Source organism: Colossoma macropomum, unplaced genomic scaffold, assembly GCF_904425465.1.
Source record: "Colossoma macropomum unplaced genomic scaffold, Colossoma_macropomum, whole genome shotgun sequence".
Taxonomy (NCBI): Eukaryota; Metazoa; Chordata; class Actinopteri; order Characiformes; family Serrasalmidae; genus Colossoma; species Colossoma macropomum.
The window spans coordinates 36072159-36099111 of NW_023494802.1; the positions used below are offsets into that span (position 1 = coordinate 36072159).

The 26953-nt window shown below is 38.4% G+C and overlaps 1 protein-coding gene across 1 annotated transcript in view; it reads left to right on the top strand.

The window, feature by feature from the left end:
• Positions 1-26953, top strand: part of LOC118822772 (cyclin-dependent kinase-like 5) — a 119311-nt gene that overhangs the window by 55350 nt on the left and 37008 nt on the right. Inside the window, exons 4-7 of the mRNA XM_036592043.1 lie at positions 13513-13558; positions 15783-15919; positions 20011-20131; positions 24643-24702. Coding sequence (XP_036447936.1) covers positions 13513-13558; positions 15783-15919; positions 20011-20131; positions 24643-24702 — 364 coding nt within the window. The remainder of the gene's footprint in view (positions 1-13512; positions 13559-15782; positions 15920-20010; positions 20132-24642; positions 24703-26953) is intronic.

Sequence of the window (26953 nt, forward strand, 5' to 3'; positions counted from 1 at the left end):
TTCCACTGTCATCATACAGTGTCATGGTACGATCTTACCAAGATAGAATACTGATTTAAAATCAGACTGTGCTTGTTCATACTGGGCAAACTGTTACAGGAACAGCATTCTTTCTGAGAGAAACAGCAGAAAGGTCAGTGAGAGTCCAGGGCCCATGCTTTATTAATGGTTTCGTAGTATGAGCTCCACCCTGTCAGTCTCTTCAGATGTGAAAGGTAAAAGCTGATCCTCAGTCAGCTCTCTGTTCAGGAATGTTGGACATATGAGTGTCTCAAAAAGGTCGCAGTTTGAATCAGTACCATCAAATGTCTCTGAAACGTCCTGCGAGAAAAGTAGTTAAAGTAGTTTGGATCACAGCAGCTGATCGGTGCTCAGAGTGTGGAGTGTCTGCCTGTGTGTTTCGCCACTCAGAGGTGTTTGAAATAGCCTCTCGCCCTATTTCAGCAGGAGCAGGGAGTTTCTTCCTCCCTAATGATGAAAAAGTGGGACAGGAGAGAGAGAGAGCGAGAGAGATAGAGAGAGAGAGGCTTTTGCATGGCACAGAGTAAAATAGGTCATCTTGAGTGGGACACTTCTCAGTGTAGAGCTGTTAGGAAGAAGGAGAGCAGTGTGTGTGTGTGTGTGTGTGTGTGTGTGTGTGTGTGTGTGTGTGTTTTTGAATTCTTTCAGGACAAAAATGTTCTGATAGTTCAGGAAAAGTAGAGAAAACAGAACTAACTTTGAAAAAGTTGTTTTTTTTTTTCACTTTTAAAACTAACAGTGTAAATCCATTTATTTTCATTACTGAGAAAATCAAGCTCCAAGCTCCAAAAAATCCACAAGTGTTTCTGTCCATCCTTCCACTGTGAGAAGACAACTTAACAGTATGAGTCTGAAAGGATGTGTAGCTGTAAAGAAGCCCTTACTGAGAAAATGAGATAGACAAAAAAGAAGGACATTTGCAAATCAAACAAAGACGCTGCTGGTGGACTGACCACTTCGGAGTCTAAAACTAAACATCATTGAATGTGTTTGGGATTATGTGCAGTGTAAGAAACAGAAAATGCAACCAACTTCTAAGACTGAACTTTGGAGGTGTGGAAAAATATCCCCGCAGATTTCTTTGAAAAGCTGAAAGCGAGACTCCTGAAAAGAATGTGTAATAAAGGTGACAAGTGGACTCACTTAATAGTGAACAACTTAACCCCTTAACAAGCCATTGGCCCGCCCAAAGTTTTACTACACACTTTACACACTATAACCTTAGAAAAGCTCGATTAGTTTGCATTGAAGTCCATGTAGTTACTGCATAATGAGCCTTTGTATGAAATAAACCCTGAGTGTTAAGGAGTTAATATTACCTTAAGTTGTTGATGCTCATGTGTACATTTCTGTTAAATATGTTTTCTGATGCTATAAAATGACTAACCTGCACTTAATAGCTGTTTTGATGGGAACTAAATAAATGAAAGCTGATTTTGCACAATACTGAATATAATACAGTATATGTAGAACATGTAACTATTACAAGTAGGTACTAACATATCGCTGTTGTCGGAAGAAAACCTTGTATCTCCATTTTTGTCGTTTTTCAGTTTTTGACATAATTTGAAAATGCCTGTCGCCCTTTACATTGTGTGTAAAAATAAAGTAGTTTTTTTCCTTCTTCTGTAAAGTTACTATTTTGGAGATACAAGGTTTTGTTCCGACAACAGCAATATATAATACACAGGGGCATATATGTAACACGTCCTGACACTGTATAAAAACAATTGAGAGCACAAGAGAGTAAGTGAGTTTATGGGCGCTACATACTGGTATGACAACGAGGCAAGCCGTAGGTCTGACAAATTGATCAGGAGAGAGAGAGAGAGAGAGAGAGAGGAGAGAGAGAGAGAGTGGGAGAGAGAGACTAATGCTGTCCCCTGATAATCCTGTGTTATTTTAGGAAAAGGGTCTGAACAGTTTGCATGCTTGAATCCACTCCGTCCACCCCTCCAACTGTGAGCTTGTCCTCTTTTCCCTGCTCCAGACGGGACATATTTCACCCAGCCTGCGCTCGCCCCACAGGCAGGTGCGTCTCCTGCCTTTGTGGAAGCCAACTTTGAAACAGCAACAGGAGTTGAAGACAAATGTTTACATTTGACATTAAAACATGTCCTGTATCTGGAAGTTGGCCGCATACTCTAAGTCGGCGATCTCCAACCCTGGTTCTGGAGAGCTGCCTTACTGCAGAGCCTAGTTCCAGCTACAGTCTGCCACTCATGATTGAGCTAATCGACCAATCAATGAAACAGTCAACTAATCAGTGCATTGTGCATTAAAGTTTAGGCTTCCATTGCCTGTAAGGCTAAAGACTAACATCATCCTGTCATCCAATAAAAATAGCCTAAGGGCTGATATTTAAACTGTTTTGGGATACGTCAGGGACCATTAACATGTGTGCATTAACTTAACACATAATGTCTGCAAAAGATACGATCAAAAAACAGGAAACTGGCAGCCATTCAATTTTTATCCAGGAACTGTTTTTTATTCACTTTATAAATTGCTTTTATTCATCAAACTTTATCTACTTTATCTGCTAACACTGATCAGACTTTGCTCTCGCTATTGTAAGTTTTTATCATCTATACTTGTGATAGCAGAGCAATTAGTCGAATTGAAAATGCACTGTGGTGTTTGGATCTCTTTAGCTAAGTTAGCTAGGAGAGGAGAGCTGGCTAGCATTAGCTTAGCTAGGAGGCTCCAGCTTCAGACACAAGAGAAGAGGTTAATTTCAGTTTCTGTCCCTTTAACATCAGCCACTCGACTTCGCTTCCTCAGATATGAGTCATTATCATCTAAATTTGTCAGTAAAGCTTTTGTTTTTCTGAATCAAATCTGTTCTGTGGTGAGCAGCGCTGGCAGCATGTTAGCTAAGCTAACGCTAACCAGGTGCTCTCTCCTAGCTGGTTAGGTGGCGCTTTTAATGTTTAGAAATTGGTTTTAGATTGAAGCTTTGATGTTTATTGAATGATGGATTTAAAATCGTGCACTGCTTTCATTTCTTTGAGCAAACTGAATTTGTTTGAATGCTTTCAGGTTTGAAATCGCGCAGCAGGATGCTGTGGCACAATACCAGTATAAACATAGAACCAATCAGCGAACATCTACGTCATTACATCATCCCACCGAACCGTTCAGAGGCTCCGAGTACGTTTAGCTAACTGTGCCAAAAAACTGGCTTTTTAAGCGTTCCGCGTCAAACTGTGTCCATGTGGAAACGCCACTGGAACGGTTACCCCCTGTGCTCAGAACCATTCGACTCTGCGGTGGAAAAGAGGCCAAAGTTAGCCCGGAGCCCTGGTTACCAGCCCGGTGTATAATCTGTATAAAAACAGCCCAGTTTGAATTTACTGTTTTTGTGATATCACAACAACAAAATGCAATATTTGCCTATTAAGCCCACAGCAGTTTAGCCCCACCCATGTATTGACGCAATAAGGCTTAACTGCTTTCAAATGAGGCCCAATACAGGCCAGCGAATCAGAACAGAGATTATTTAGATATATCAGTCTTTAAGGCAGTCTTAAGTGGACTTCATGGAAGAAAATACAAGAAGAATGCAGAATATGAGCTTTTTGAATGTATTTAGCATTGTTCACTCTTGCGTGTGTCAGGTGGCCTCTGAACTGAGTCAGTCTCCTGATTACTCTTAATTGTAATTCCGTCCACATTGTTTCAATTGTTGTCTATCTAAGCACAGTTGACTTGGCTGGGGCATCCCATTTTTATCAATATGCATGTGATGAATATTCATGTTGTAATCCTTTGAATACCCTCTGGACTTTGACTCCCATTCTCTGTGGTGAGTTTCCGACCGAGTGAGCCAGCAAATGAATCTTTTAGAGCTGCTCGTTTTTACTAGGACAGTTCTACTCTTTAGCATGCTACATTATTATTTTACACCCGTGGTAGATAGCCCAGTTATCCGGAACAAGATCTTCCAGATCTTCAGGGTCGATCATAAATAGCCCAGTCTGCCCTGTGTTAAATCACTCAGAGCGCTTTGTTCCGCTTGATCTTTTTATCAGTGGCGCTGTTAAGAGTCTCGGAGACGCACCGTCTAACAATTTCAGCTGAAGGTGGAAGCTTTTTTCTTTCCTCTGATGTACAAAGGTTTCATACTATTCACTGTGCCCTCTAGTCATACTTCAGCACCTATCTATTATGGATGTACTAATATGGGATTTCTGGGCCAATAACAATTAAAATTTTGTTGCAGCTGGTATTAGTATTAGTAACCAATAGTTGTACTTTTATGCTTCTTACAGCAAGTTCACACTTCAAATTTCATAATGAATGGACCAATAGAAATGGTCCAAAATGACTTGGATAAAAATCTAGTTACATTAACTTGCATTAATATAAGTATAATTTGTCCTTCTTCTGTAAAGTTACCATTTTGGAGATACGAGGCTTTTGGAGAGTGACGATATGCACTCCATCCTCACATCATCACCTCACACTCCATCAGTGCTCTGTGTTCTTCTGCAGACAGTGAAAGCCTCTTCTGCAGTGAGGATCAGAGGCTCGGCACTGCTGTCTGTGTCACAGGGCACGTTTTTGTGAGGGAAAAAAAAAACAACCGCTCTCGCCGGCACCTTTTTGAAGTGGCACTCACCTGATCAAAACGGCCTGATCGAGCCGCCTTTCAGGAAGGAAATCCTATTTAGGTGCGATTGAGAGGAATCACAGAATCGGACGCTGTCCCTAATCTCCCACCGGACAGAGGAGGCTCTGGATAGACAATATGATAGAGGAATAAAGGAGAGAGAAAAAGGAGGACAAACACACAGGGGATAGAAGGAGCGAGAGAATATTGGGTCTGTGGGTATTATATTTTTGAGCTGCTGTCTGAGCCACTCCAGTGCCGTGTAGAAAACATCTCTCTGTTGTCTGGGGCTAAAAATTAGGGCACATTTGTCTGCTATTAGTGAGTATGTGAGTGTGTCTATGTTCATCCAGTCTATTGTAGTATAGCAGTGTGTTGGCAGTGCGCTGACCCCTGGGTGCTGTGCTGTGTCTCTGGCTGCCACGCTGCCCATTCAGCTCCCTTTCAGGGTGAGACAGATTGCCCTGCCCAATTTAGGAATGTTACAATAAATGGACATATCAGTGTATACACACTAATGTATTCCTAATTTGGACGAAATATTCCATTACATTTTAAATGCTTGTAGTGGTGCGCCTCAATCATTTGTGTCAGAATCAGGTTTATTAAGCAGCCAAATGGGGGTTTCAAAAGAAAGTGTAGATTTAAGATAAAGTCAAGATAAACACTAGAAAAGAGTTTGAAAGTGACATCAGTTTCAATCCAAATAAACAAACGAAATCTTGTTTTTAGTTACAGTTACAGTTAAGTTGTCCTGTTCGAATTTATCACATGCTAATGAAATAACAAATATCTGCTAATATTTGATCACGATATCAGAATTGTGCTTTCGATACCAATACCAAGCACAGTATCACAACGCTTATTGGCAAAAAATTCAAAACACTTATCATTATCTGAATGCCAAAGGTTTATGGGACTGAGCACAGAAAAATATATGTTTTTTTAAGCCTAATTAACATCTGATTTTTTAATTCAGTCTCTTTTTATCAATATAAAACAGTTGTTAAAAAACAAGTTAGAATATAGAAGTAATTCAATATTTTAATCATGACCCCATTTAATATGTTTTGAAGGGACGATTAACAGGTAAAGGAAGAATAGATGTCCTCACCTGTATAAGTTAGGTGTGCTAATGGAAGCGTCTCTGCCCATCTGTGTCAAATTGTCATGCCTAATTTGATTTGCTTATAGTCTCATGAGAATAACGGTTTGTAAAAAGGCCTTGGCTGGTGTATAGATCCTTCACATTCTTTAAAAAGGTTCTTTACACTCCCATCTCATTCATTAAATGTTGTTTATGGAAGCAAAAGTTGTTCTTCGCTGGCATATTTCTTAAGAACCAATTATTTTTTAAAAATATAGGCAAAATGCAATGCTAGCTAATTTGAATAATTGGAAATAGTGAAAATTTGAGTGTTTAATATTTTTGCCAATTTGCAGTATTAAAAATGTTTTGAACTTCCAATACATTATGCAGCTCTGTAATAGACAGGGCCATGCTCAGTGTTTTTATTGTTATTGAATGTGTCAGTGCAGGCTAGCTGTGGGAATTTCAGAAAAATACTTTACACAAATCTGTCCATCCCATTAAAGATTACATTACCTGGTAAAACTTATCCTTAGAAAGTACTTTGAGGTCTAGAATGTCTCAAAAGTGCTCAGACGTTCCAAGAGAATGTGCCTGTAGCGAACTGTGGTATCTCACCAAGCACTGAGCGTTTTCCAGACATGAGCAGTCAAGGCAGGTGTGAGATGCGATAGACCGATCAATCCATCACTCATACGCGCTGTAGCTCAGATGTGGAGGGTGAAGGGGTCACAGGGGAGCCATCACTCACAGCGTACGTTCGTTTCTCACACAGAGGGGACATCTGACGTCGGGACAAATGGGGTGGTCACGAACGGCCCATCTCTTTGATAACTGTCAGATATGATACAAAATATCTGACGGATGCTGCACAGCTGCAGAGAGGAGTTCGGTCTTAATGACATGAAAGGGAGACAGAGTTGATGTTGTCAGAGTGGACTGGACAGCCCCCTGTAGTCTCTCTGGAGACTCTAATGAGGTCCATCAAGGGCAGCATGTCTAGTAAGCTAGAGTTCTGTTATGATGGACAGGGTCAGAATCGGGAGCCCTTGACTTAGAACTACACTACAGCGTGACATGTTTGACATCACTTGTCAAATTAATTATTTTTGTTAATTTATATATAATAATACTTTTATACCAAGTAGATTTAAATACTAACTGCTTAATAGTTCCAGTACTTTGGGAACAACAAGACCTTATTAAATGATAATTTAATCATTTAATATCAAATGATAGACTTCTGCTGTATCCAATTAAAGCAATTTGAAAAACTGAAGTGATTTTTTTGTCTCAAAAATTGATCCTCACTTTTATTACATATTATTACATATTACATATTTATTACATATTTACTATTCATGATCTGAAATGTCAATTTGTATTTATCACTTTCTAGCATCCTACTCATTATTTGAAGCCTGTGAAAATTGCACAGGACTATCATATTAAAATCACTTTATTAGGGATGTCCCAATTTACTCAAGTGGATCAGGTAGATTCAGGCATTCTTTAATAGGTCAGATGTTGGTTATGTTCAGCCCATCAAGTTCCAATCCGGTGCTTCTTTTGTGTGCTCCATGTATGGCACTGTTGGACAAGTGCTATAAACTAACATTATCAACGGCAAGTTAACAAAGGGGTAAATATTTGCAGTGTGGAACTATTTTAAAGTGGAAAGTGAAAATGTAATATTTGCAATGTGTTGTTTCATCTATGTTTGAACTAGCCACCTTTTGTCTAAGCATTGGCGCATAAAACGTGAGCATTGAGGTTTGAATACTGCAGTATTCTGCCTCTTTGCAGTATTGAAAATGTAGTGAATTTTCAATACAGTATGCTCTATAAAAAAAGAGACGGCCATGCTCTGTTGTTATTGTTATTGAGTGTGTCCTGGAGCACTGATAGACACCCAGGCAATGCCCTTTCAATGCAGGGTCTCTGTGGGAATTTTTAGAAATTATGCAAATACTTTATCCTACACAAATATGTTGTTACCTTAAAAATTACATTACAGAAGTTTATTTTGTAAGACATTCAGTTTAGAATGTACTTTGAGATCTAGGATGTGCTAAAAGATTCCCAGGAATGTGACTGTAACTGTGGCATCTCACCAAAGACAGAGTATTTTCCAAACATAAGCAATCAATGCAGATGTGAGATGTGACAGGACGATCGATCCATCGGTCATTTTCAGAAAATGTTAAAGATCTTTAGTGTGGAACTATTTTAGAGGGGGAAATGAAAATATAATATCTGCAATGGGTTGTTTTACTTTGTTTGATATAGACACTTTTCATCTAAATATACGCATGTTAAATGTGAGCATGTGGTTATACACTTCGAGCCTTCTTTCTGACATACAAAATGCACTCCAGCCACAATTTTCACTCATGAGTCCCAAAAAAACCATGACAGAAACTATATACCCTACCAGGCGTGCAGTGCGCTCTGATTTAAAACCCCTGTAAACAGTAACAGCACATTTGAAACCAAGAGAAAGGAGTAAGAAAGTAAATTTTTTTATAAAGTACATTTAAAACAACAACAGTTGACCAAAGTACTATACACAAATAGGAATATATGAGATATAATATTAAATAGAAATATATTAACAAATAAAATATTAAATATTAACAAATTGTTAGCAGCATGTATGAGTGTGTGTAATTTTGCTGCACCATTTAAAAGTAACTTGTAGCCAAATCATCAGATTGGTTAATCCAACTGTAAGTACTATTTGAAAATGATCAATAAAAAAGTGATAAATAGGGATTTTACTGTAGCATTAATTGGCACATCGGACCCAAATTATCTGACTGTATTATTTGTGAAAATCTGATCAGTGAACCATGATTAGTTTAGATGATAGTGTTCTAGCTGAAGCTATAAATAGCAGTGATGTGAGTCTTTAGCTCAGAACTGTTAATGTTTTTGTATCCAGGCTCTACACATTTCAGATCAATCCAGGGTGAGTGCAAGAGCGGCTCTGTGTGATATTGCTATTAGAGGATCAATGCACTTGATTTGGCAGGAATTCTAAACACTGCATCAATAAAATCCTTAAAAGGTGATTCATAAACAAATCATCCTCTGTTAATGACTCAAACTGGTGGGGCCTGTATGTAGGCCAGTGCTCGTTATCAGTAAGTACATACCTTACATATTATTTCACAGTAGTCACGCAGTAATTCATAGTACTTACCGGATAATAAGTCTAAAGGGAGTTGATCAGTCAAGACATATTTGGTATCCAAAGTTTTCTTCTTTAGTTTTTACAAGGCTAATATAACTAGTAATGGAAACTTATAGCTAAAATCAGTAGTAGCAGCCTAATCTTGAAGCCTGAGTTTTGTCTATATTTTTGTCCATTTTACAGATGTCAGAAACTAAATAAGCAAATCTGTTAGAGATTTAGAAGTTAATAACTCAACATGATTTGAGGCAAGTGTGTGATGATTTAGACCATTAGCACAATGTTAACGGGTGGCTTCCATTACTTGTTAGCATTGTGGAACCCTCAAGGCCTCCAAGGTCATAAGAGAAGGTCTGATGACTTCTGTAAAATGAAGAATTACATGTAATTACATGTACATGTAATACTGTAATTTAGTTCATTTTGTTAAATCTGTGTTACATTTGAATTCTTCATGTATCCTATTTCAATGTTAAGCTTTGGTTGAAAACTAAGCAACCAATCACATATCGATTTCCCATGTTTGGCACCAATTTTGTGAGAAAAACATCACTTCAAGCTTTCTGGAAGTCCTAGATATGTCACTGACTGTGAGTATGGGGGGTAGCCTGGACAGTGCGTTTCAGTCAGATTGTAGAAATGAAAACAGTAGCTCTGTGCCAAGGCTTTTTACTGAAAGTACTGTGGAAAGCTGTAAAACATGTCTATTCAGAAGGTGGAGAAGTGAACCCCCATTAGTTTAACTAGAATCCTATAGGGGCTCTAGCAGAAATTAGCATTAACATGGAGGTGTTTTTTTCATTTTGATATTTGTGGCCTGAATTGGAGGCCTAGCTCTAACAGTCATGGTTGACTTGTTAGCTTGTTAATTCTGTCCCTTGTAGCTCCAGTGCAGAACTAAAGAAACATACTTCAGACACCAAACCTGTCTTGGCTGATTGGTTACATTTAGCATGTGGAGAAAATTGGGTAAATTAGATTTGTTTGGCTAAACCTTTGTTTTAAGATTATCAACTGAATCATAACCTTGCAGTTTAAGGAGTTAAATCATATTCTGACTGAGTAGTCGATGTGTTTATGGTGCGTCATTGGCTTCGCTACTCGCTACGGATGCCTGCTTCAGCTAAAGAGTACAGTGGGCTGTTGCATAAGTACACAAGGCTTGCTAACTGTGCCTATGTGTTGAGCAGCAGTAGCAGCAGGCCTGTTTGTGTTTGCTGAGAGAAATCAGCCTCCGGTCCCAAATTAGAGCACAGCCTGGGGGCTCGGCATCGCTGGTGATAAAGCATATCCACACACACACACACACACACACACACCGAAGTGTTAGAGCACACAGGGCGTAGGAGTGAGCTGAATATTGGGGAAGACGTATGCTGGGCGGTTTGAGTCCTTGCCCTTTCGAAAGCAGCCCTTAAAGAAATACTCCAGTGCTTTTCAGCCTAATCTCTGTCATGTGGTCAGTTACCATGGACAATAACTTTAATGCATTTTTTTGTATTTAGGAGAGAACTGAAAACCAAATGACCCAAAATTAATTTATGATGAAAGCCAATAGGTAGGTGCACCAGCCCACTGGCTTATATTACACAAAGCTCAATTCCAAAATCATTAAGACAGTATATGAAATGCAAAAAAAGGAGAAAGAAAGAAAGCAGTGATAAACCCACTTTGACCTGTATTTAGACTGACCTGTATTTAGATAAGATGTTTAAGGTTTTACTTTTGCAACTTCATTGTTTTTTGTAAATATATGGTGCTTCTGAAAGTGAAATGTGTACTGTGGGCTGATGAGTCAAACTTTCAGCTTGTTTATGGAAATACTGGACATCATGTTCTCCATGCCAAAGAAGAAACAGACCATCCAGATTGTTACCAGTGTAAAGTTTAAAAGCCAGAGTCTGTCACTGTGTGGAGGTGTATAAATGTCAGTGGTGTGGGTAACTTCCACATTTCCACAGTTTGTGCTGAAAGATATATACATATTTTGGAGCAACATATGCTAACTTCTGGATGATGTCTTTTTTTTAGAAATGACACTTTCAGAACTGGATCAGTTGGTGTCTTCAGTTCCCAAACAATTATTAAGTGCTGTTAAAAGGGAATGTAATGTAACACAGTGGTAAACATGCTTCTGTCCCAACTTTTTTGGAATGTGTTGCAGGCATCCAATTTGAAATGAGCATATATTTACAGAAAAAAACAATAGAGTTCATAAGGTAAAACATAAAATGTGTTTTTATAGTATTTAAAATTGTATTCAGATCAAACAGAATTTACTAATCACTTTTTTCTGTTTTTTCTGAGCTTTGGAATTAACGTTTGTAAGCAAGTTTTAAATAAGATTTTTCTGTTTATTTGGTAAGTCCAGGGAAATTACTGACCATCTAGCATCTAAAGATTAGAGTGTTTCTTTAAAGCCTCATTTTAGTGCCCTCTACAGTGGAGATAAGTTACCCATCTAAGGAGGGGTAATTAATTTGGCAGTTTTGCATCAGTAAGTGCACTGTTAGCACTTTACACACCCACACATACCAACACTTAAGCATATACCTGAGCAAGCGTCACTTTCACAATAAATCAGCGAGTAACGCCCTGCTCCTGTTCTCTCACTGCCGTCCTCTCTGTTGCCTCTTTGCCCCGTCTCTGCCTCCTGAGAGACTGAAAGTAGATCAGAGGTGTGTGAAGGGAGACAGGGAGGAGTGAGAATGAGTAAACTAGGACAGTGAAGGCAGAGAGGGAGAGAAAAGAGAGAGAAAGAGCACAGAGGACAGGACTGTTCCCATTAGCGCTTCTTCATCCTCTGCTGCAGCATCTCTCGTTGGATCTGTGTTTTACTGTCTGACCTCAGCACCTGCAGTAATTGTTATTAGGACATTTCTATGAAGCTAGTGAGGCTCTGATCAACCCATAGAAGATGAGAGTTATTACTTTTGTATTGATATAATATTGAAATTGAATACAGGACTGTGCAAAACTCAGAGACCTTCATTTATTAATATGCAGTCAAAATGGCCATAATGTACAGGTAGAACATAGAAAACGTACAGAAAATTACACAGAAGCCTCAACAATTAAATATGCTCAAACATTTGTTTCAAGAGTTAAGGGGCAAAAAATTGACCTTTGCTGTTGTTGAGGGCTTGTAAATATAAAAATTGTTTACCATTTAAAAACATTTTCTATGTCTTTGTTAAGTCAGTTATTTCTTCACTAATTTGTATGAGTGCCGTCACCGGACGACTACATACCACTAGTCCTCCTCAGTATTTTCCAGAGGGCCACTGAAGGGTGCTCTTGTGGGCACTTGTGGTCCACGGTCCAGTGGTTGAGAAACCCTCTTTTAGTACAAATTTAATTATTTTTTTAACTTTCTTTTCTCAGTAAGGTTTCTTCTCTCTCTCAAAGATGAAAGCTTTTAGTGCTGTTTATCTGATGGGGACAGTTTTGGTGGTCTACTAGGTTTTGCAGGTGGGTTGAGTCCCATTTTCTATGAATCTTTTAATCATTTTTTTAACAGTTTTAGAATTATGCTTTTCTCAATTATTTTGCTTTGACTTTCTGCCTCCTTGTTCAAGTGGATTATTGTATATCTACATCTTTTGGGGAAAAAAAATACCTGTACTTAGTGGCCATTTTGCCTGGAAATTAAAGAATAAAGTAATAAAGTATATAATAAAAAATAAATAAAGTGTGGTGTGACTTTTGCACAGTACTGTAATTACATATACAATTACATATTAAAATATGCAGTGAATTACATTTGCATTTAATTTACACTCAATATCAACAAGTTAAGTTCTGTGCTACTGAGAAATGGCAAACATGTAAAGGATTTATTTTTCTGTCCACAAAATAAGACTATACACTCAACGGCAATTTTTCCATGCTACACGCTTTGGCCCCTGCTCTGTGAGTTTATGTGGGCTAACGATTTTGTGGCTGAGCTGTTGTTACTTACACACTGCCGTTTCACAGTAATAACTCTTATAATTGACCAAGGCAGATCTAGCAGGGAAGAAATTTCACAAACTGACTTAGGCAAGAGTGGCATTCTGTGACAGCGCCACATTTAATTTATTTTAGGTTGAATTTGAATTAAGACACCTGCCAACAATAGGTGTAACTATAAAACCTGAACTCAATAATTAGGAGGGTCCACATACTTTTGGCCATATAGTGTAAGTTTATAAGCAAATTGTTCCTTGTTGAATCTTGTACCCAAATATGTGGAGCGCTTCCTGGAGCCTGTTCACTTACGACTTAATGAACCCCTACTAACCCAAAACACCTGTGATTAGGCTTGTACAATTTGCTACTTCTTTAATTACAGCCTTTTGCTTTATAGAAAACATGTGTCCTAATAACACTAGAGAAAAATGTTTTAATTCTGTGGTTTTCCTGTCACTGCTAGTGCAAAAGAAGGCCTTTGTTTAGTGGGCTGCAGCACTAGAGCATCTGGGCTAATGAAATGCAATAACGGGTCTGTTTTTCATTACGGCCTGCTGCTGGGGAATGTGATTGTGTGGCGTAACGGCCCTCAGAGCAGCAGGCTCTGTCCCTAATCAACAATTCCTCTTTTTATTACAGGAGACTAATGAAATCGTGGCCATTAAGAAGTTCAAGGACAGCGAAGGTAAGATGCTCCTGGAGTTACGCTAACACAGAATAAAAGCCCAAGTGAATCAGAGCCGTCTCACCTAAATAGGAAATGCTTTTTAATCACATTTCTGCAGGCACTGGCGTCCCATTCTGCGCCTCTACACTTAACACTACCTGCTTGTTTTGTGCTCCCGAAGGAATTTATCCTTCATGCAAGGCTTCAAAGACGTCTTCAGTCCCTGTGGCACCAGGCCTTTTGTAATATTTACCAGCTCTTTAATGTCTTACACCTACTCCTGCTTTGTAATACACCATATTGTGACTGTCATCTCTAATAAAGCTGTATTAAGTTTGCTGCAAAGTCCCATATAACTTTCTCACTGTTAGTCATATGACCAGTCACATGACTCAGAAATAAGAGGTAGAGTCAGAGCCAGTTTAAGGAGAGTCTGGCTTCTTTCTATGTGTGCCATTACTAAAAAACGACTGCAGAACACTAGTGGGCACTCATGAGTGAGTCCTCAGTGAATGGCTGAAAATGAAAAATTAAACTTGTTTCTAGCCAGGAACTTTCTTTAATTTTGGAAACTAGAAAGATGTATTCAAATACATCCTTACATCCAAATTATCTAGTAAATTATCATATCCAGCATAAACATTTCCCACTTTAGAGATTCCTTTTAGCTTTCCATACCTAGTTGTCCTAAGTATTATTCGTTTTTTATTAATAGATAAATGTGCTATGACAAAATTCCATGTCCTAGACTTTCTCTAGAAAGCAGTCTGTAGAATTAAAACCTTTTTCAATGTGTATTTTATTTAAAATGTGGGGCTACTAGAGTTACATTTGAAGGGGAATTCCACCAATTTCTCTATATTTCTGTGTAATTCAGTTGTTGAGATGTGAAGAACATTATTCAGAGTGGTTTGATGTGAAATTGTTCATTGTAAAGGAACTTGGCAACTTTCTTTACAGTGGTGATGATAGGACCTATGGGTCGTTATGTGTTTGCAAACATTTTATTTAAAATGACCAGTGAATTTACACATCTTCTGAGTTTTTATATGTAATGTTGATGAAGGTAAAATAGTGATAAATCAAAGTTTCCTTTCAGTACTATTTGTACTTACAGCACACTGAATGTATGTCTCCACCATAAATATATTTTAAAAAAATAAATTTTAGACTACTATGCATCTGTATCTCAGGCATCAACCAGCATATTCATAACCATCTCATGGAATGGCTTTTTTGTGACTTAGCTTTTAGAGGCAATAAATCGACTCTCACCACGGCTGTGAACTATTGTATTCTGAGATTCAGTAGGTTTCTCTACAATAGGGCATCAAACCACTCTGAATGTCTGAATGTCTAATGATTTTATTATGCAGAAATTTTGAAAAATCAGTGGAAATCCTCTTTAAGAAATATGTAGTGACATCTACATTTAACAGCATAGCTTAAAACCTGTTTCGTATTTTCATTATGTATCATTAGCTAACTTCTTGTTGCTGGTTAGGCCCCAGTTTTGTTTTTCTGGCTAATGATTGTAGCTTCCTAACACATCTAGCTAGCTAGTAATTATATCTCCCATGCTATTAGTAACTCAGCCAACAATAGTGCTATGATATCTATATTATGGTTGTTTCTTCCTATGATTGACCTGCCCATGATTATGTTATGACAAACAGTAGCCATTAACCCAGAACCCAGATCTTATTCCAGCAAGATGTGAACCAAATCAGAATTGACTCTGTGCCTGTAAAGTGATTGTGTGAATTTAACACAGGGGTAGTAGTGCTGCAGGATGTAGTTCAAACCCAAGCTCAAGACCCCTGCATCTGATATGCAGACCCTACTGTGTAGTTCAGTTATCTGCAGTATGTGTATTGTTTATGACCTGTTTCAAGCTTTAAAGCAATAGTTTTTCCCCTTACCACAAATGTAGTTAATCAGCCAAGATTGTTTGCTGCTTTATTTTTGCACTGGAGCTGTGAAACTAATGAAGCTAACAAGTAATGCTTAAAGCCAGCAGTTAGCGTTGTGCAAACTGCATGCCTAAATCATTACACATTTGCCTCAAACTGTGTTGAGTTGTTAAGTAATATTAAATAGACTTGCTTATGCCATTTCTGACACTATATGACACAGTGTTATCTGTAAAAAGTGTCACATAGCTAGTAGTAGTAACCATCTTGAAGCCTGAGTTTACCTCTTAGCTTATTTGATACTAATTGCATGTCCACTCCCTGTACAGAGAATGAGGAGGTGAAGGAAACGACGCTGCGGGAGCTGAAGATGCTCCGCACGCTGAAGCAGGAGAACATCGTGGAGCTGAAGGAGGCGTTCCGGCGCCGGGGGAAACTCTACCTGGTGTTTGAGTATGTGGAAAAGGTACACATAAGCAACCAGCCCAGAGCAAAATCCACCTTCTCCTTGAATTTTACTAAAATATGTCCATTATATACAGTACTGTGCAAGTGAGACCAACATTTGTTTATTTGATTTTCAGTCAAAATGGCCATTCAGAACAAGTCATTCATTATTGTGAGATTAGATATAAGATAATCCACTTGCATAAGAAAGGGGAAAGTCTAAGGAAAATTAGTCAAAAAGAGGAGTTTCCAATCCTGGGCCTTAAAACTGATTAAAAGATGGACAGAAACGACAATGGCACTCCTAACAACGACCTGGTAGATCACCAAAACTGTCTCCACCAGATAAACGTGCACACTTCAAAATGATGGTTCTTCAGGGGTTCTTTAGTAAAGAAAACGGTTCTGTATAGAACCATGAACACTTAAAGATCCCTTTCCATGATTAAACGGTTCTTTGCATCGTGAAAGGGTTCTTGTGTTGTTATGATGCCAAGCTTGCTACAATAGAAGAACTGTTTTTGGTGCTATATAGAACCCTTTTCTAAAAGTTTCTATATAGAACCATCAACAGCACATTCTCTGTCAATCTGAAGAACCCTTGGATGATGCAAAGAACGCTTTAATCATGCAAAGCCTTTAAAGAACTATCATTTTTAAGTGTGCACTTAAAGCTTTCATCTCTGAGAGAGAGGAGAAAATCAAGCTCCACTCTTACTTCAGATCTGAAAAAATACAGTGGTATTTCTGTCCATCCTTCCACTGTGAGAAGACGACTCAACACTATGAGTCCGAAAGAATGTGTAGCTGTCAAGAAGCTCTTACTGAGAAAAGGAAATAGACAAAAAAGAAGAAAATTTGCAAATCAAATGAATAAACTAATGATGTTCTCAGAAAAATAGATCCAGACTATAGTATCGTTAAATGAGGTTATTGAATCAGGACAGGCAAAAAATGAAACCAACGTCTGAGACTGAACTTTGGAGGTTTGGAAAAATATTCCTGCAGATTTCTTTGAAAAACTGAAAGCAGGTCTTCTGTAAAGAATGGAAGAAAATAGTAGCTGTAGTAAGGGCTAAAGATGGACACACTAAATGCTAAAAAATATGATAGTTGCTGAGGCCTCTGTGTAGCTTTCTGTTAAATAAATCTTTCTGCTTAAACTTTGTCTTAATGGCCATTTTGACCTGAATTTACACTATATAAATGAAGTGTGATCTCTGACTTTTGCACAATACTGTATGTTTTAGACAAGGGCAAAGCATTAGATAGCATGCACTGGACACACGTGAAGGAATGTTTTGTGAAAGCATAAGTTAACAAACACAGGAAGCTTTGTGACCCACTTTAGTTCACATATAAACAGCAGTCTGCTGGGTGGAATGTTTTAGTTAATGTACACCGGAATCTCCAATGTGAAAGCAAAAGTTAACAGCAAGGGAAATCACCCAGACTAAGATATGAAGCAGCTGACAGACAAAGGTTACACACATACAGATAACAGACACAAATGAGAATATATGACATATTCGGAAAGCCATTTGGTGACACTCTTTTGTTAATACAAACATAGGAAGCCGTATTACAGAAACGTCGTAACTCTGAATTTAAGACAGAAGCTAGTACAGAATAACAGTTCTTAAGTTTATAATCTCATCCATTACCTCCAGATACGAAAACAGTATTACAGAAATATCCTAACTCAACAAAATTTCCTAAACACTGTCCTAACTTTAGGACAAGCTCAAAGGTGTCCTAACATCTGGTTTAACTGTCTGTTTCTATCGTTTTATGCAGTTACAGGCAGCATTATCCACTATAACTAGCGTAATAACGTTACATTTATCTACATTGCAAAAAAGTAGCTTCACTCATGAGTTTTTTCCAGACAATCTCCCCTTACCTGCATGTGTTAATGTTGGCAAAATGTTTTTTTTTTTCCAATTTTCTCCCCAATTTAGATATATCCAGTTCCTCTCACTAGTTAGGACTCCCCCAGTTACACAATACCACCAGCACTAGGAGGGTGAAAGCTAGCACAGGCTTCCTCTGAGACCTGTGAAGCGCCACTCCATTTTTTAGAACTGCCAGTAACACAGCCTCATTGGATAGCTGAATGTGCTTGGAGGAAAGCCCCAACCGCCAGTTCTGTAACGTCAGCTAACAGACGCCTGCACTGACTAGCATCACGCTGAGTGTTGAGGGGAGTTGGGGGGCCATCCTACCCACCCAGAGAGAGCGAGGCCAACTGTGCTCTCTTGGACTCCCGGCCACTGATGGCTGTAGCATCACCAGGGACTTATGATCTCTGGTTGGTCATCTCGAGAGCCCCTGACTCACATTTGTAACATTATTTTGATTACGTGTTTCAGCTGTGCACGTAATGTCGGTTGCTTGTTGTTGAGTAGTTTAAAATGTCCTAACATGAGATTTGATGCTGTTAAATAAGATAAACTTCCTAAATTAAGATTTGCTATAAACTTGTGTAAAGCTTATCTTGACCTGTCAGATCTCAGTTTAAGACAAGAAGATAGGAAGTTTCTGTAATACCACTCTGGCTCCTTTCATCAGTTAATCTGTTCCCATAATGCCGTACATACTGGACAGTAAGGCAGAGCAGACAGCCTAATGTGCCTAATGTGGAAAAAATTATTAGTTAAACAGGTTCAAATAGAATGTGCTTTTGTTTATCTTATCATATTCCCATAGTAATGTCATCTGCAAATTTTGTCACTATTAGAACAGAGCATTTTTTGTCATATCATGTTTTTTTTGTATACAGAATTGTGTGTATATGTGACAGAATTCACACCTTTATTATTATATTCACTCTCCGGTATGAGAGCCAGCCAGGTTTATATATAGCCTCCGCATGGTGGGGTTAGTTTGAGCAAAGTGTTAAGCTGCACTCACACTAAACAGTAATTCACAAAATTGAACATAGTTATGCCAGGTAATTATACTCATGGGAGAACAGTGCCTCACTGTGTCGTACCAAAAAAAAAAAAATTAAGGTAACTAGCATGGTTGGCGGGAGTGGGGTGAGTTGGGTGCAGCTACAGTTAGCCAATGAGCTAACATTGCCTTTAGCAAGCTGGCTAACTTACCTCACATCATCAGCATTACAAACACAAAAGTAAATGAAATTTTATCAGATAACTATATTTTCACCACAGCACTGATCAATTCTACACACTGATATATTTGCTTGTATCAAAGATATATATGCAATATGTGTGATGTTTTAAAATACATATACTTACACATATTTAACAGTACTATTTTTTTAATGTTTAAATGAATGCCAATACATGCACATAGAATGGCAGTATGTTGAAATATATGCACATATGTTGATGAAATTTACTGTGTTGGTTTTGAATATTCACATATATGGCAAACTTAAATGGAAATGTATTGCAACAGATGGACTACAGTCTGGTCTGTAATTGTAGAACTACAAAGTGCACCTATATAGTAGATGGAGCTGATAAAATGGACAATGAGCGTAGAAACAAGAAGGTGGTCATAATGTTATGCATGATCGTCATATATACACATATATATATATATATATATATATATATATATATATATATATATATATATGATATTTGGAAAGTTTTTCTACTTCAGACAACATAGAATTTCATTGAATTAACTGTGTTTTGTAACTGTTACAACTAACTGCTCCATCTGTTACTGTTAACCTGTTACAACATTGCAATTAACGTTTGCATATTAATGTTTATCAAATATTTTTCATTTTAAGTTTCCTGATAGTTTTGCACTTTTATCTTGCTTCAACAAAGTGACACTAAACTTCATCAAACTAATTGTTTTACAGCTAAAAATATATACACTAAATATGTAACTATACCAAAGACTGTCATGCTGACACGAAGTAGGATATGTTTTAAGGAAAAGTTGCTGCCTTGGAGATACATGACAGGACGGGAGTGAATAGTTAATGAGCAGATGTTCATAATTCATCATCTGCCTGATGAAGTTATCTCAGTTCAACTTGACTTGGTCAGTGTTTTATTCACTTTATTTGGTTAAGGCTTTTCTTTTTCCTAAAGAGGTTTCTTTTTGCTCACGCTGGTGTAGAACATGCTGGAGCTGCTGGAAGAGCTACCTAACGGAGCGCCGCCTGACAAAGTGCGAAACTACATCTACCAGCTAATCAAAGCCATCCACTGGTGCCATAAGAATGACATCGTGCACAGGGGTAAGAGACTCACTAGGCATGTGGAAATGGATCATTGCCTCCTTGTTAGCCTATCAAAGGGCCTAAAGGTCAGAAGCATGTATCATTGAAGCACACAATACAGAGGCACAGAAATAATTGAGAACTTTTGCTGTTGTGCTTTAAAGCAGTGTAAGAAGAAAAATTTGTTAGTGATGAGTATGTGAGTGAGTGAGTGAGTGAGTGAGTGAGTTACTGAGTTAGTGAGTTAGTGAGCGAGTGAGTGAGTAATACCAGAAAATTACTGAGCAAATATTGAAGTCAACCACTGAAATACTACTTGAGTAAAAGTTGTAAGTATAGGTAAATATCATAAATATACTTCAAATTTAAATATACAGCCACACAACCCTCTATGTCAGAGGTGGGGAGCTCTGGTCCTGGAGGGTCAGACTTTTGCACGGTTTTGTGATTTACATGTTCAGACACTCCTGATTCAACCCTGGCCAGGACACAAAGAGAGCATAATTGGCACTCGCTTTCCCCCATTGACTGAGCACAATGCTAGCCAATATGGCTTTGTTCAGACTGCAGGCAAATCGGATTTGTTTCTCAAATCAGATCTTTTGAGACGACTGTCCACACTGTTATTTGCAAGTGATCCGATCGGATTTGTGTGTCCAGACATTACCGATCTATGGGAATGGTTGCTGTGGTAACGACATAGGCATCAGTAACTACGTAGCTATGCTGGTGGCGCAGATTTCAAGCGCGAATGCAGGAGAGATGGAGGTGCATCATCTCACCCTCCAAACTCTTCAGAATTCTCTGGCATAAACATGAATTTGGCACTCTTCTTGAATCCCAGCACTTCCGTCACTCTGGATTTGATGTCATTGTTTATCACGGAGTGAGTCACGCAAAAGACACTTTGAAATCCAATTTGAATGGCCAGAGCATCCAGAATGAGACGCATCTGTAAAAATCCAATTGGAATCGCGTTTCAAACCACCTCCAAATGTGGTTTTGATCCAATTTGCGAAAATGGAATTTAATGTGGTTTTCCGCTGCCCAGACTATCAAAAATCAATCTGGATACGTGAAAGTTCAGTTTTGGGCTGGCAGTCTAAACTAAGGGTGTCTGTTAGCTGACAGAGCGGAATTGGCAGTTCTCTAAAAAACTTTACAGTAAATAAATACTGCAAATGAAGAAACTATAAATAAATAAATAAATACATAAACAAATGGATAGAATAAATGTAATATAATAATAGTATAAGTAAATATTAGTCAGCTAAAATGCCTGCTCCTCAGACCTTTTGGTATCTCAGTAGCTAACACTAGCTAATTTTATTTCACTTATCACTTTATAGCTTCAGCTGGTCTGACTGACGAGTGACTAGCAAATTATTAATTAGCATGCTAACTTCATATCAGTAACCAGCATTATCAGTGTTAACTAACATTAAAATAGGCTAGTTAGTTATCTAGCTAGTAACACTACTGATTTACCCTGCTTTACATTTTTGAATGAAAGCTGAACACTGTCTCCATGGTTGTCGATGGATGATCAGGGTCAGTAAGGACAGTGGTTGTTTCATTTATTTTTCTCTGTAGCTGACGATCTAGGAGATGCTGGTGCACTAAAATTACAGGGCCTGCTTGGTTTTTGAGTGTGAGCAGTTCTATGCTCTGTGGTGCACAAAGAAGATCCTCTCTCAACATTTTGATAGATTTGTACTTCCTTCATTATTTTCAAATAATATTACTTTTGCTTAAACTCAAATATGTGAGGAATGGAATATACTTTTCCTATACTGTTTCCTTTGTTGTGTTTCATTTCATTCTGTTATGTTGGTTCAGCATATGTACTGTTTTGTGACTGGTTACACCTCTGACTTTTGACGTTTACCATTTGTTTTGGACCAAAAGAGCATTAAAAAGAGAAGAAAAGAGAAGAGTAGACATCTGCTCTTATGCTGATATATGTACAGCCAAGTTCCACTACAGTTCTGTTAGTCATTCAGTGTCTAGACAAAAGTATTCTTTTGTCTTCTACTCTTGTACTTCTTCAAAACTTGTTTTAGCAAAGGTGTCTTTACTAGTTATAATTTCACAGAAGGGGCGGCACTGTGCTGCAGTGGGTAGCACTGTCACCTCACAGCAAGAAGGACCTAGGTTTGATTCCCAGCCGGGCGACCAGGGTCCTTTCTGTGGGGAGAGCATGCAAACTCCAGACAGAAAGGACCCTGGTCGCCTGGGCGGGGGATCGAACTCAGGCCCTGGGTTGTCTGCGTGGGTTTCCTCCTGGTACTCTGGTTTCCTCCCACAGTCCAAAGACATGCAGTTAGGTGAATTGGAGATGCTAAATTGCACCCAGGTGTGAGTGTGAATGTATGGGTGTCTCAAAACCTAGTGAGCTCTCTAAGTAGCCACTGTCTACATAGGCAGCTGTCTATGTAGGCAGCGTTCCAACCGTCATCTATCCCTATAAGGCACATAAATGAGACGCTCTAGTTAGACAGCAGTGACGTCGCCGCTTGTTCCCGCCCACTGCACGAGACCGGCATTTACTTACTTCAGCTGTCAGAATCACAGTTAGCCAACATGGATCCCACTCTGGCTCTGGCGTTTTATATATCGATTTTAATTGTATTTGCTCTGAATGAAACAGCAAAATAGACAATAGTTGTTGTCAAACGCGGAAAGTATAGGCTATTTGTGCACCTTTATGACTAGAAAACAGATAAATACCCCTGAAAATCAGAATAACTTACATTTGAAGATGACGTCACTGCTGGTGAAGCGCTTCTGCCCGCCATCTTCAAACAAAAGTTGCGCCGCGCTGCATCGTGGGATTGCCTCAGCGGCTGAGGAAACATCCAATGCTCTCTCAATATTCAACCAAAATGAGAGACCTCAGTAGGCAGCATATTTGAGATATGTAAGAATTGGGACAGCCTTCTTGTCGGGAGCGCACATATTGTGACGTAAAATGCTGTCTATGTAGAGAGCTCAGTAGGTTTTGAGACACACCCTATATGTGTGTGTCTGCCCTGTGATGGACTGTTGATCTGTCCAGGGTGTTTCCTGCCTTCCGCCCAATGACTGCTCGGATAGGCTCCAGTGACACCTGTGGTCAGAGAAAAGTTATATACTTGGTTCAGAAAAGTAGCTAAATAAAAGTTGTGACAAGTATAAAAACACAAAAACTAGTTTCTGATTTTTACAAGTTTTTGATTTTTAGTCATCATAAGCCTCAGCCAGTGCCACTCACAGCTTTAGTTACTAACTCGGGAAGGTGAGGGCTAATTCACTCCACAGATAGAGGAACTACACTGGCCTTGTGTACTCATATATACTAGGCCACGACTGTGGCAAGTCTACAGTTGTACAAAGAGTGTCTGAACTGTTTGAGCTACTCACCCACTCCTTCTCTTACGTTACATACTTAATACACCTCTGCCAGAAAGCCAGTGCTGTTTAAGAGGGAGCACTTTTCTGAGGTCTGTTAAAGTGAACCTTTACTGCCAGCTCTGAGCTACATACTGCATGTGCCACAAACCTGGTGAATGCAAACAAACATCCGAGTGTAGCTGGACAACCAGCTGTTAACAATTATAAAAATATAAACAATAAATCAAAAAAATGCTAGATGACCTAACAAAAAAGGCATTAATAACTTTACATCATGTGTTTTATTTTACTTCAGGAGGCAGCTAAATAGAGCCTGGTCTTAACTAGGCCAGTGGTGGTGGAGCTGCTGACTGAGGCCACTGCCCCACTTGTTAACAGGCTGAATGAGCTCTCAAATGCAATGGCTACTGTTTCCTTTGGGTGCCTTAATGTGTCCTTGCTCGCAGGAAGGAGGACAGAGGAAATATTATATATAGCATTATCAGAAATGTTACTTTCCCATGCCTGCAGAAACATGCACTCAAGACATGTAAATGTAAAGACTTACACAGCCCCTCAGACGTTTGGAATAAAATTAATAGGAAGCAATAAAAATAAAAAATACATTGTAGATGTGTTAAGGAAGAGAAATAGAGGTGTACATTATTTTAAATTCAATGCGTGAAGTAGTAAAATTATCCAAAATGCAAATTTCAAGGGTAGCAAACATTTCTGAGAACATATAATATGAACATGAGCGTCTTATTGAGCCTGTAATTATTATTTTTGCATAGTGTTAGTCACATTTTTTATTGAGAGATGCTTTGATAGTTAATTGATTGTTGACTCCCTGGTGGGGTTAAGGTCAGGATTAAGTTTAGTTTTTGAGGTGAAGTTTAGGTTTAGGGTTAGATTTAAACAGCTACATTCAAATTCAGTTACATTTAACAGATATTTAGTTGAATGTTAGTTAAGGATAAGGTGACCATCTACAAAGCACCTACAGTGGTCTAATCTCTAATGAAACATTAGCATAATTTTACTGTCTGGTTAGTAATTTTGTAATTGGATTTTTCTAGAATTGTTGGAAAATTCATTAAAACAACAAGGCTTCCTTTACATTGTGAAGAGTTTCTTTCTTTCTGTCTCCCCTGCAGACATTAAACCAGAGAACCTCCTCATCAGCTCTGAGGACGTGCTCAAGCTCTGTGACTTTGGTAAGTTCCATTTTTTACCTGTATTGGTACAAGCCAAGTTTCTATTCAGCTGTCAGATTACATTTAATCAAATAACCGAAATATCACAAATTATATCAAAATGTCAAAAATTATGTGAATTATGCTGAGCTTCCATTAATTCTGTGCAAGAGAATTAAACTCCAAATTATCTTGTTTTGTGTCTGTAAAAATAATTTTGAGAAATATAGAGTTTACAGACAAATTTTTAATGTTTAGCAGCTTCTTGTTGTTTTGGTAAATGTCTGTTAAATGGAAAAAGGCATTTTCTGTCATTTACCATCTAATATCTTTATATCTTTTTCTTTGCTAAGAAACCTTTTCATTTCTTTATTAGTCAACAAATTCTGCCTGCCTTCCATTACTTGAGGAGTTCATTAGCAAAAAACGATAAACATCATTCTTTAAAAATGAGCTGATTGTCGGGAGTTATTCTTGACACAGCACATTCTGAACCCTAAATAGGATTTAGAATAGCAGAAACAGTCAAACTCCAGCACTGCTCTCATGCAGAACTCAATAAATTTGTTTAGCAAATCAGCACACAGTATTCAGGTCAGGTGACGCAAGATTGCTGCAAACTGTTTTAGGCAGAATCTCAAATGGCTCCCTTCTCCGTACAAAGTACAGCACGGTCTTAAAATAATGGCTACTGCCTCTAAACTGAGCACAGTGTGTCTAACAAAGAACCACTTTGGATTCAGCCATGTGTGCACAATTCATACTGGACATAAAGCAGTATTTGGATGCGATGGGATGGGATTGAGCCATAGGATTTTCTGAGGTATGATCTTACGGATGTTTAATATAGCCCATTAATGGGCTTTTGTAATTTTCAGCACTCTACCTATGTGTTTTATGTTGAAGAATGTTAAATGTTGCATGTAAAAGAAATTGTATCCATTACAAGGCTTTCTTTAACTCTGAAGCATGAAATGACCATTTCTGCTTTTGCCAAAAAAATTAATTTAAATAAAAAGTTTAATTTTGCAAGTTACCTGTATTTTATTGTGTTATTTTTACTTAATCAAAACAACCCAACAGCAGTTTGATTTATATTACCTGGAATACACAATAAAAAAAATGATGGATAAAAAATTTATTAAAATAGAGATGTTTTTGCAAATGAACTCTTCTCTTTTAGCTGTTTTATGCCTGGAGACTCAATGACTCATACTCAAGCCCGGCTTGCCACAAATTTAAAGACATATTGCTAGTCAGTGGCTCTAACCCCTCACTTCATAATGCCCAGGCTTAGTTTTCAGCTCTACATAAAGCTATTAAGTCTGGTAGCATCCATGCAGAAGCATTGGTCTTTCCAGAAGTTTAAGTTACCCGACTGTTTCCCGTTCTGCAGTGAAAGGGTCTTGCTTCCAGAGTCTCAGCTCACATAGATTCAGCGTTAAAATTGTCAATCACCAGGATGGTCGTGCGGGAGCAGTAACACACTTGGACAGCCGTGCACTTGTTGGACAGTAATACAGCTGTGCACCTGCTCATTCTCAGGACACTCACTAATTCACAGTAGCTGCTAATTTTGAAATCTGCTATGTATGGCGTGTGATAGTTGAAGTAATCAAGGACAAAGCAATACACCTGCACATCTGGTGTAATATATTTTGACAGTTGTGCACTCGGTAACTCTTCTGCACCTGCTCTGGCACTAATATGTGGGTGATTTTTTATGCTGCTTGGGCTTGGAGACCTAGACACTCCTCCCACAGCTACTTTGTTTCAGGCATTTTGACAATTGCCTGCCGATACACATCATGCAAACACATTGTTAGTCAGTCTTTTGTATGACAGTCAAAATGGCCCCTTACTGTCAAAGTAAGTGCTTCTTGATCATGTTGGGCAATGATGCCTACTTGGGAGAATAAGCCTGTAATGTGTTTAATTCACCATGCTACAAGGTTGTCACTAAGGCTTTCTTTAGCATGGTTAGAATAATTTGTTTTTGACTTCCAGGAGACTTGTGTAGCCAGCATTCCTGGCCTTGTCCTGGGCTAAAGTGTACTTCCAGTGTAGACAATGCCTTCAGTCTGTGGTTGTAGTACGAGTGATTTTGGGACTGTTGGAGGGGAGAGAATTTAGAGAGTTGGATTCTACTTTAAGCTGGAGTGCCAGACTCACCTTTAAATAAGCTAGGCATAGAAGATGGGAGGAGCCATACTAACAAGTCTATTCGACACCATTAACAATTTGCCATGATTTAAGGTAAATGTGTAGTTAT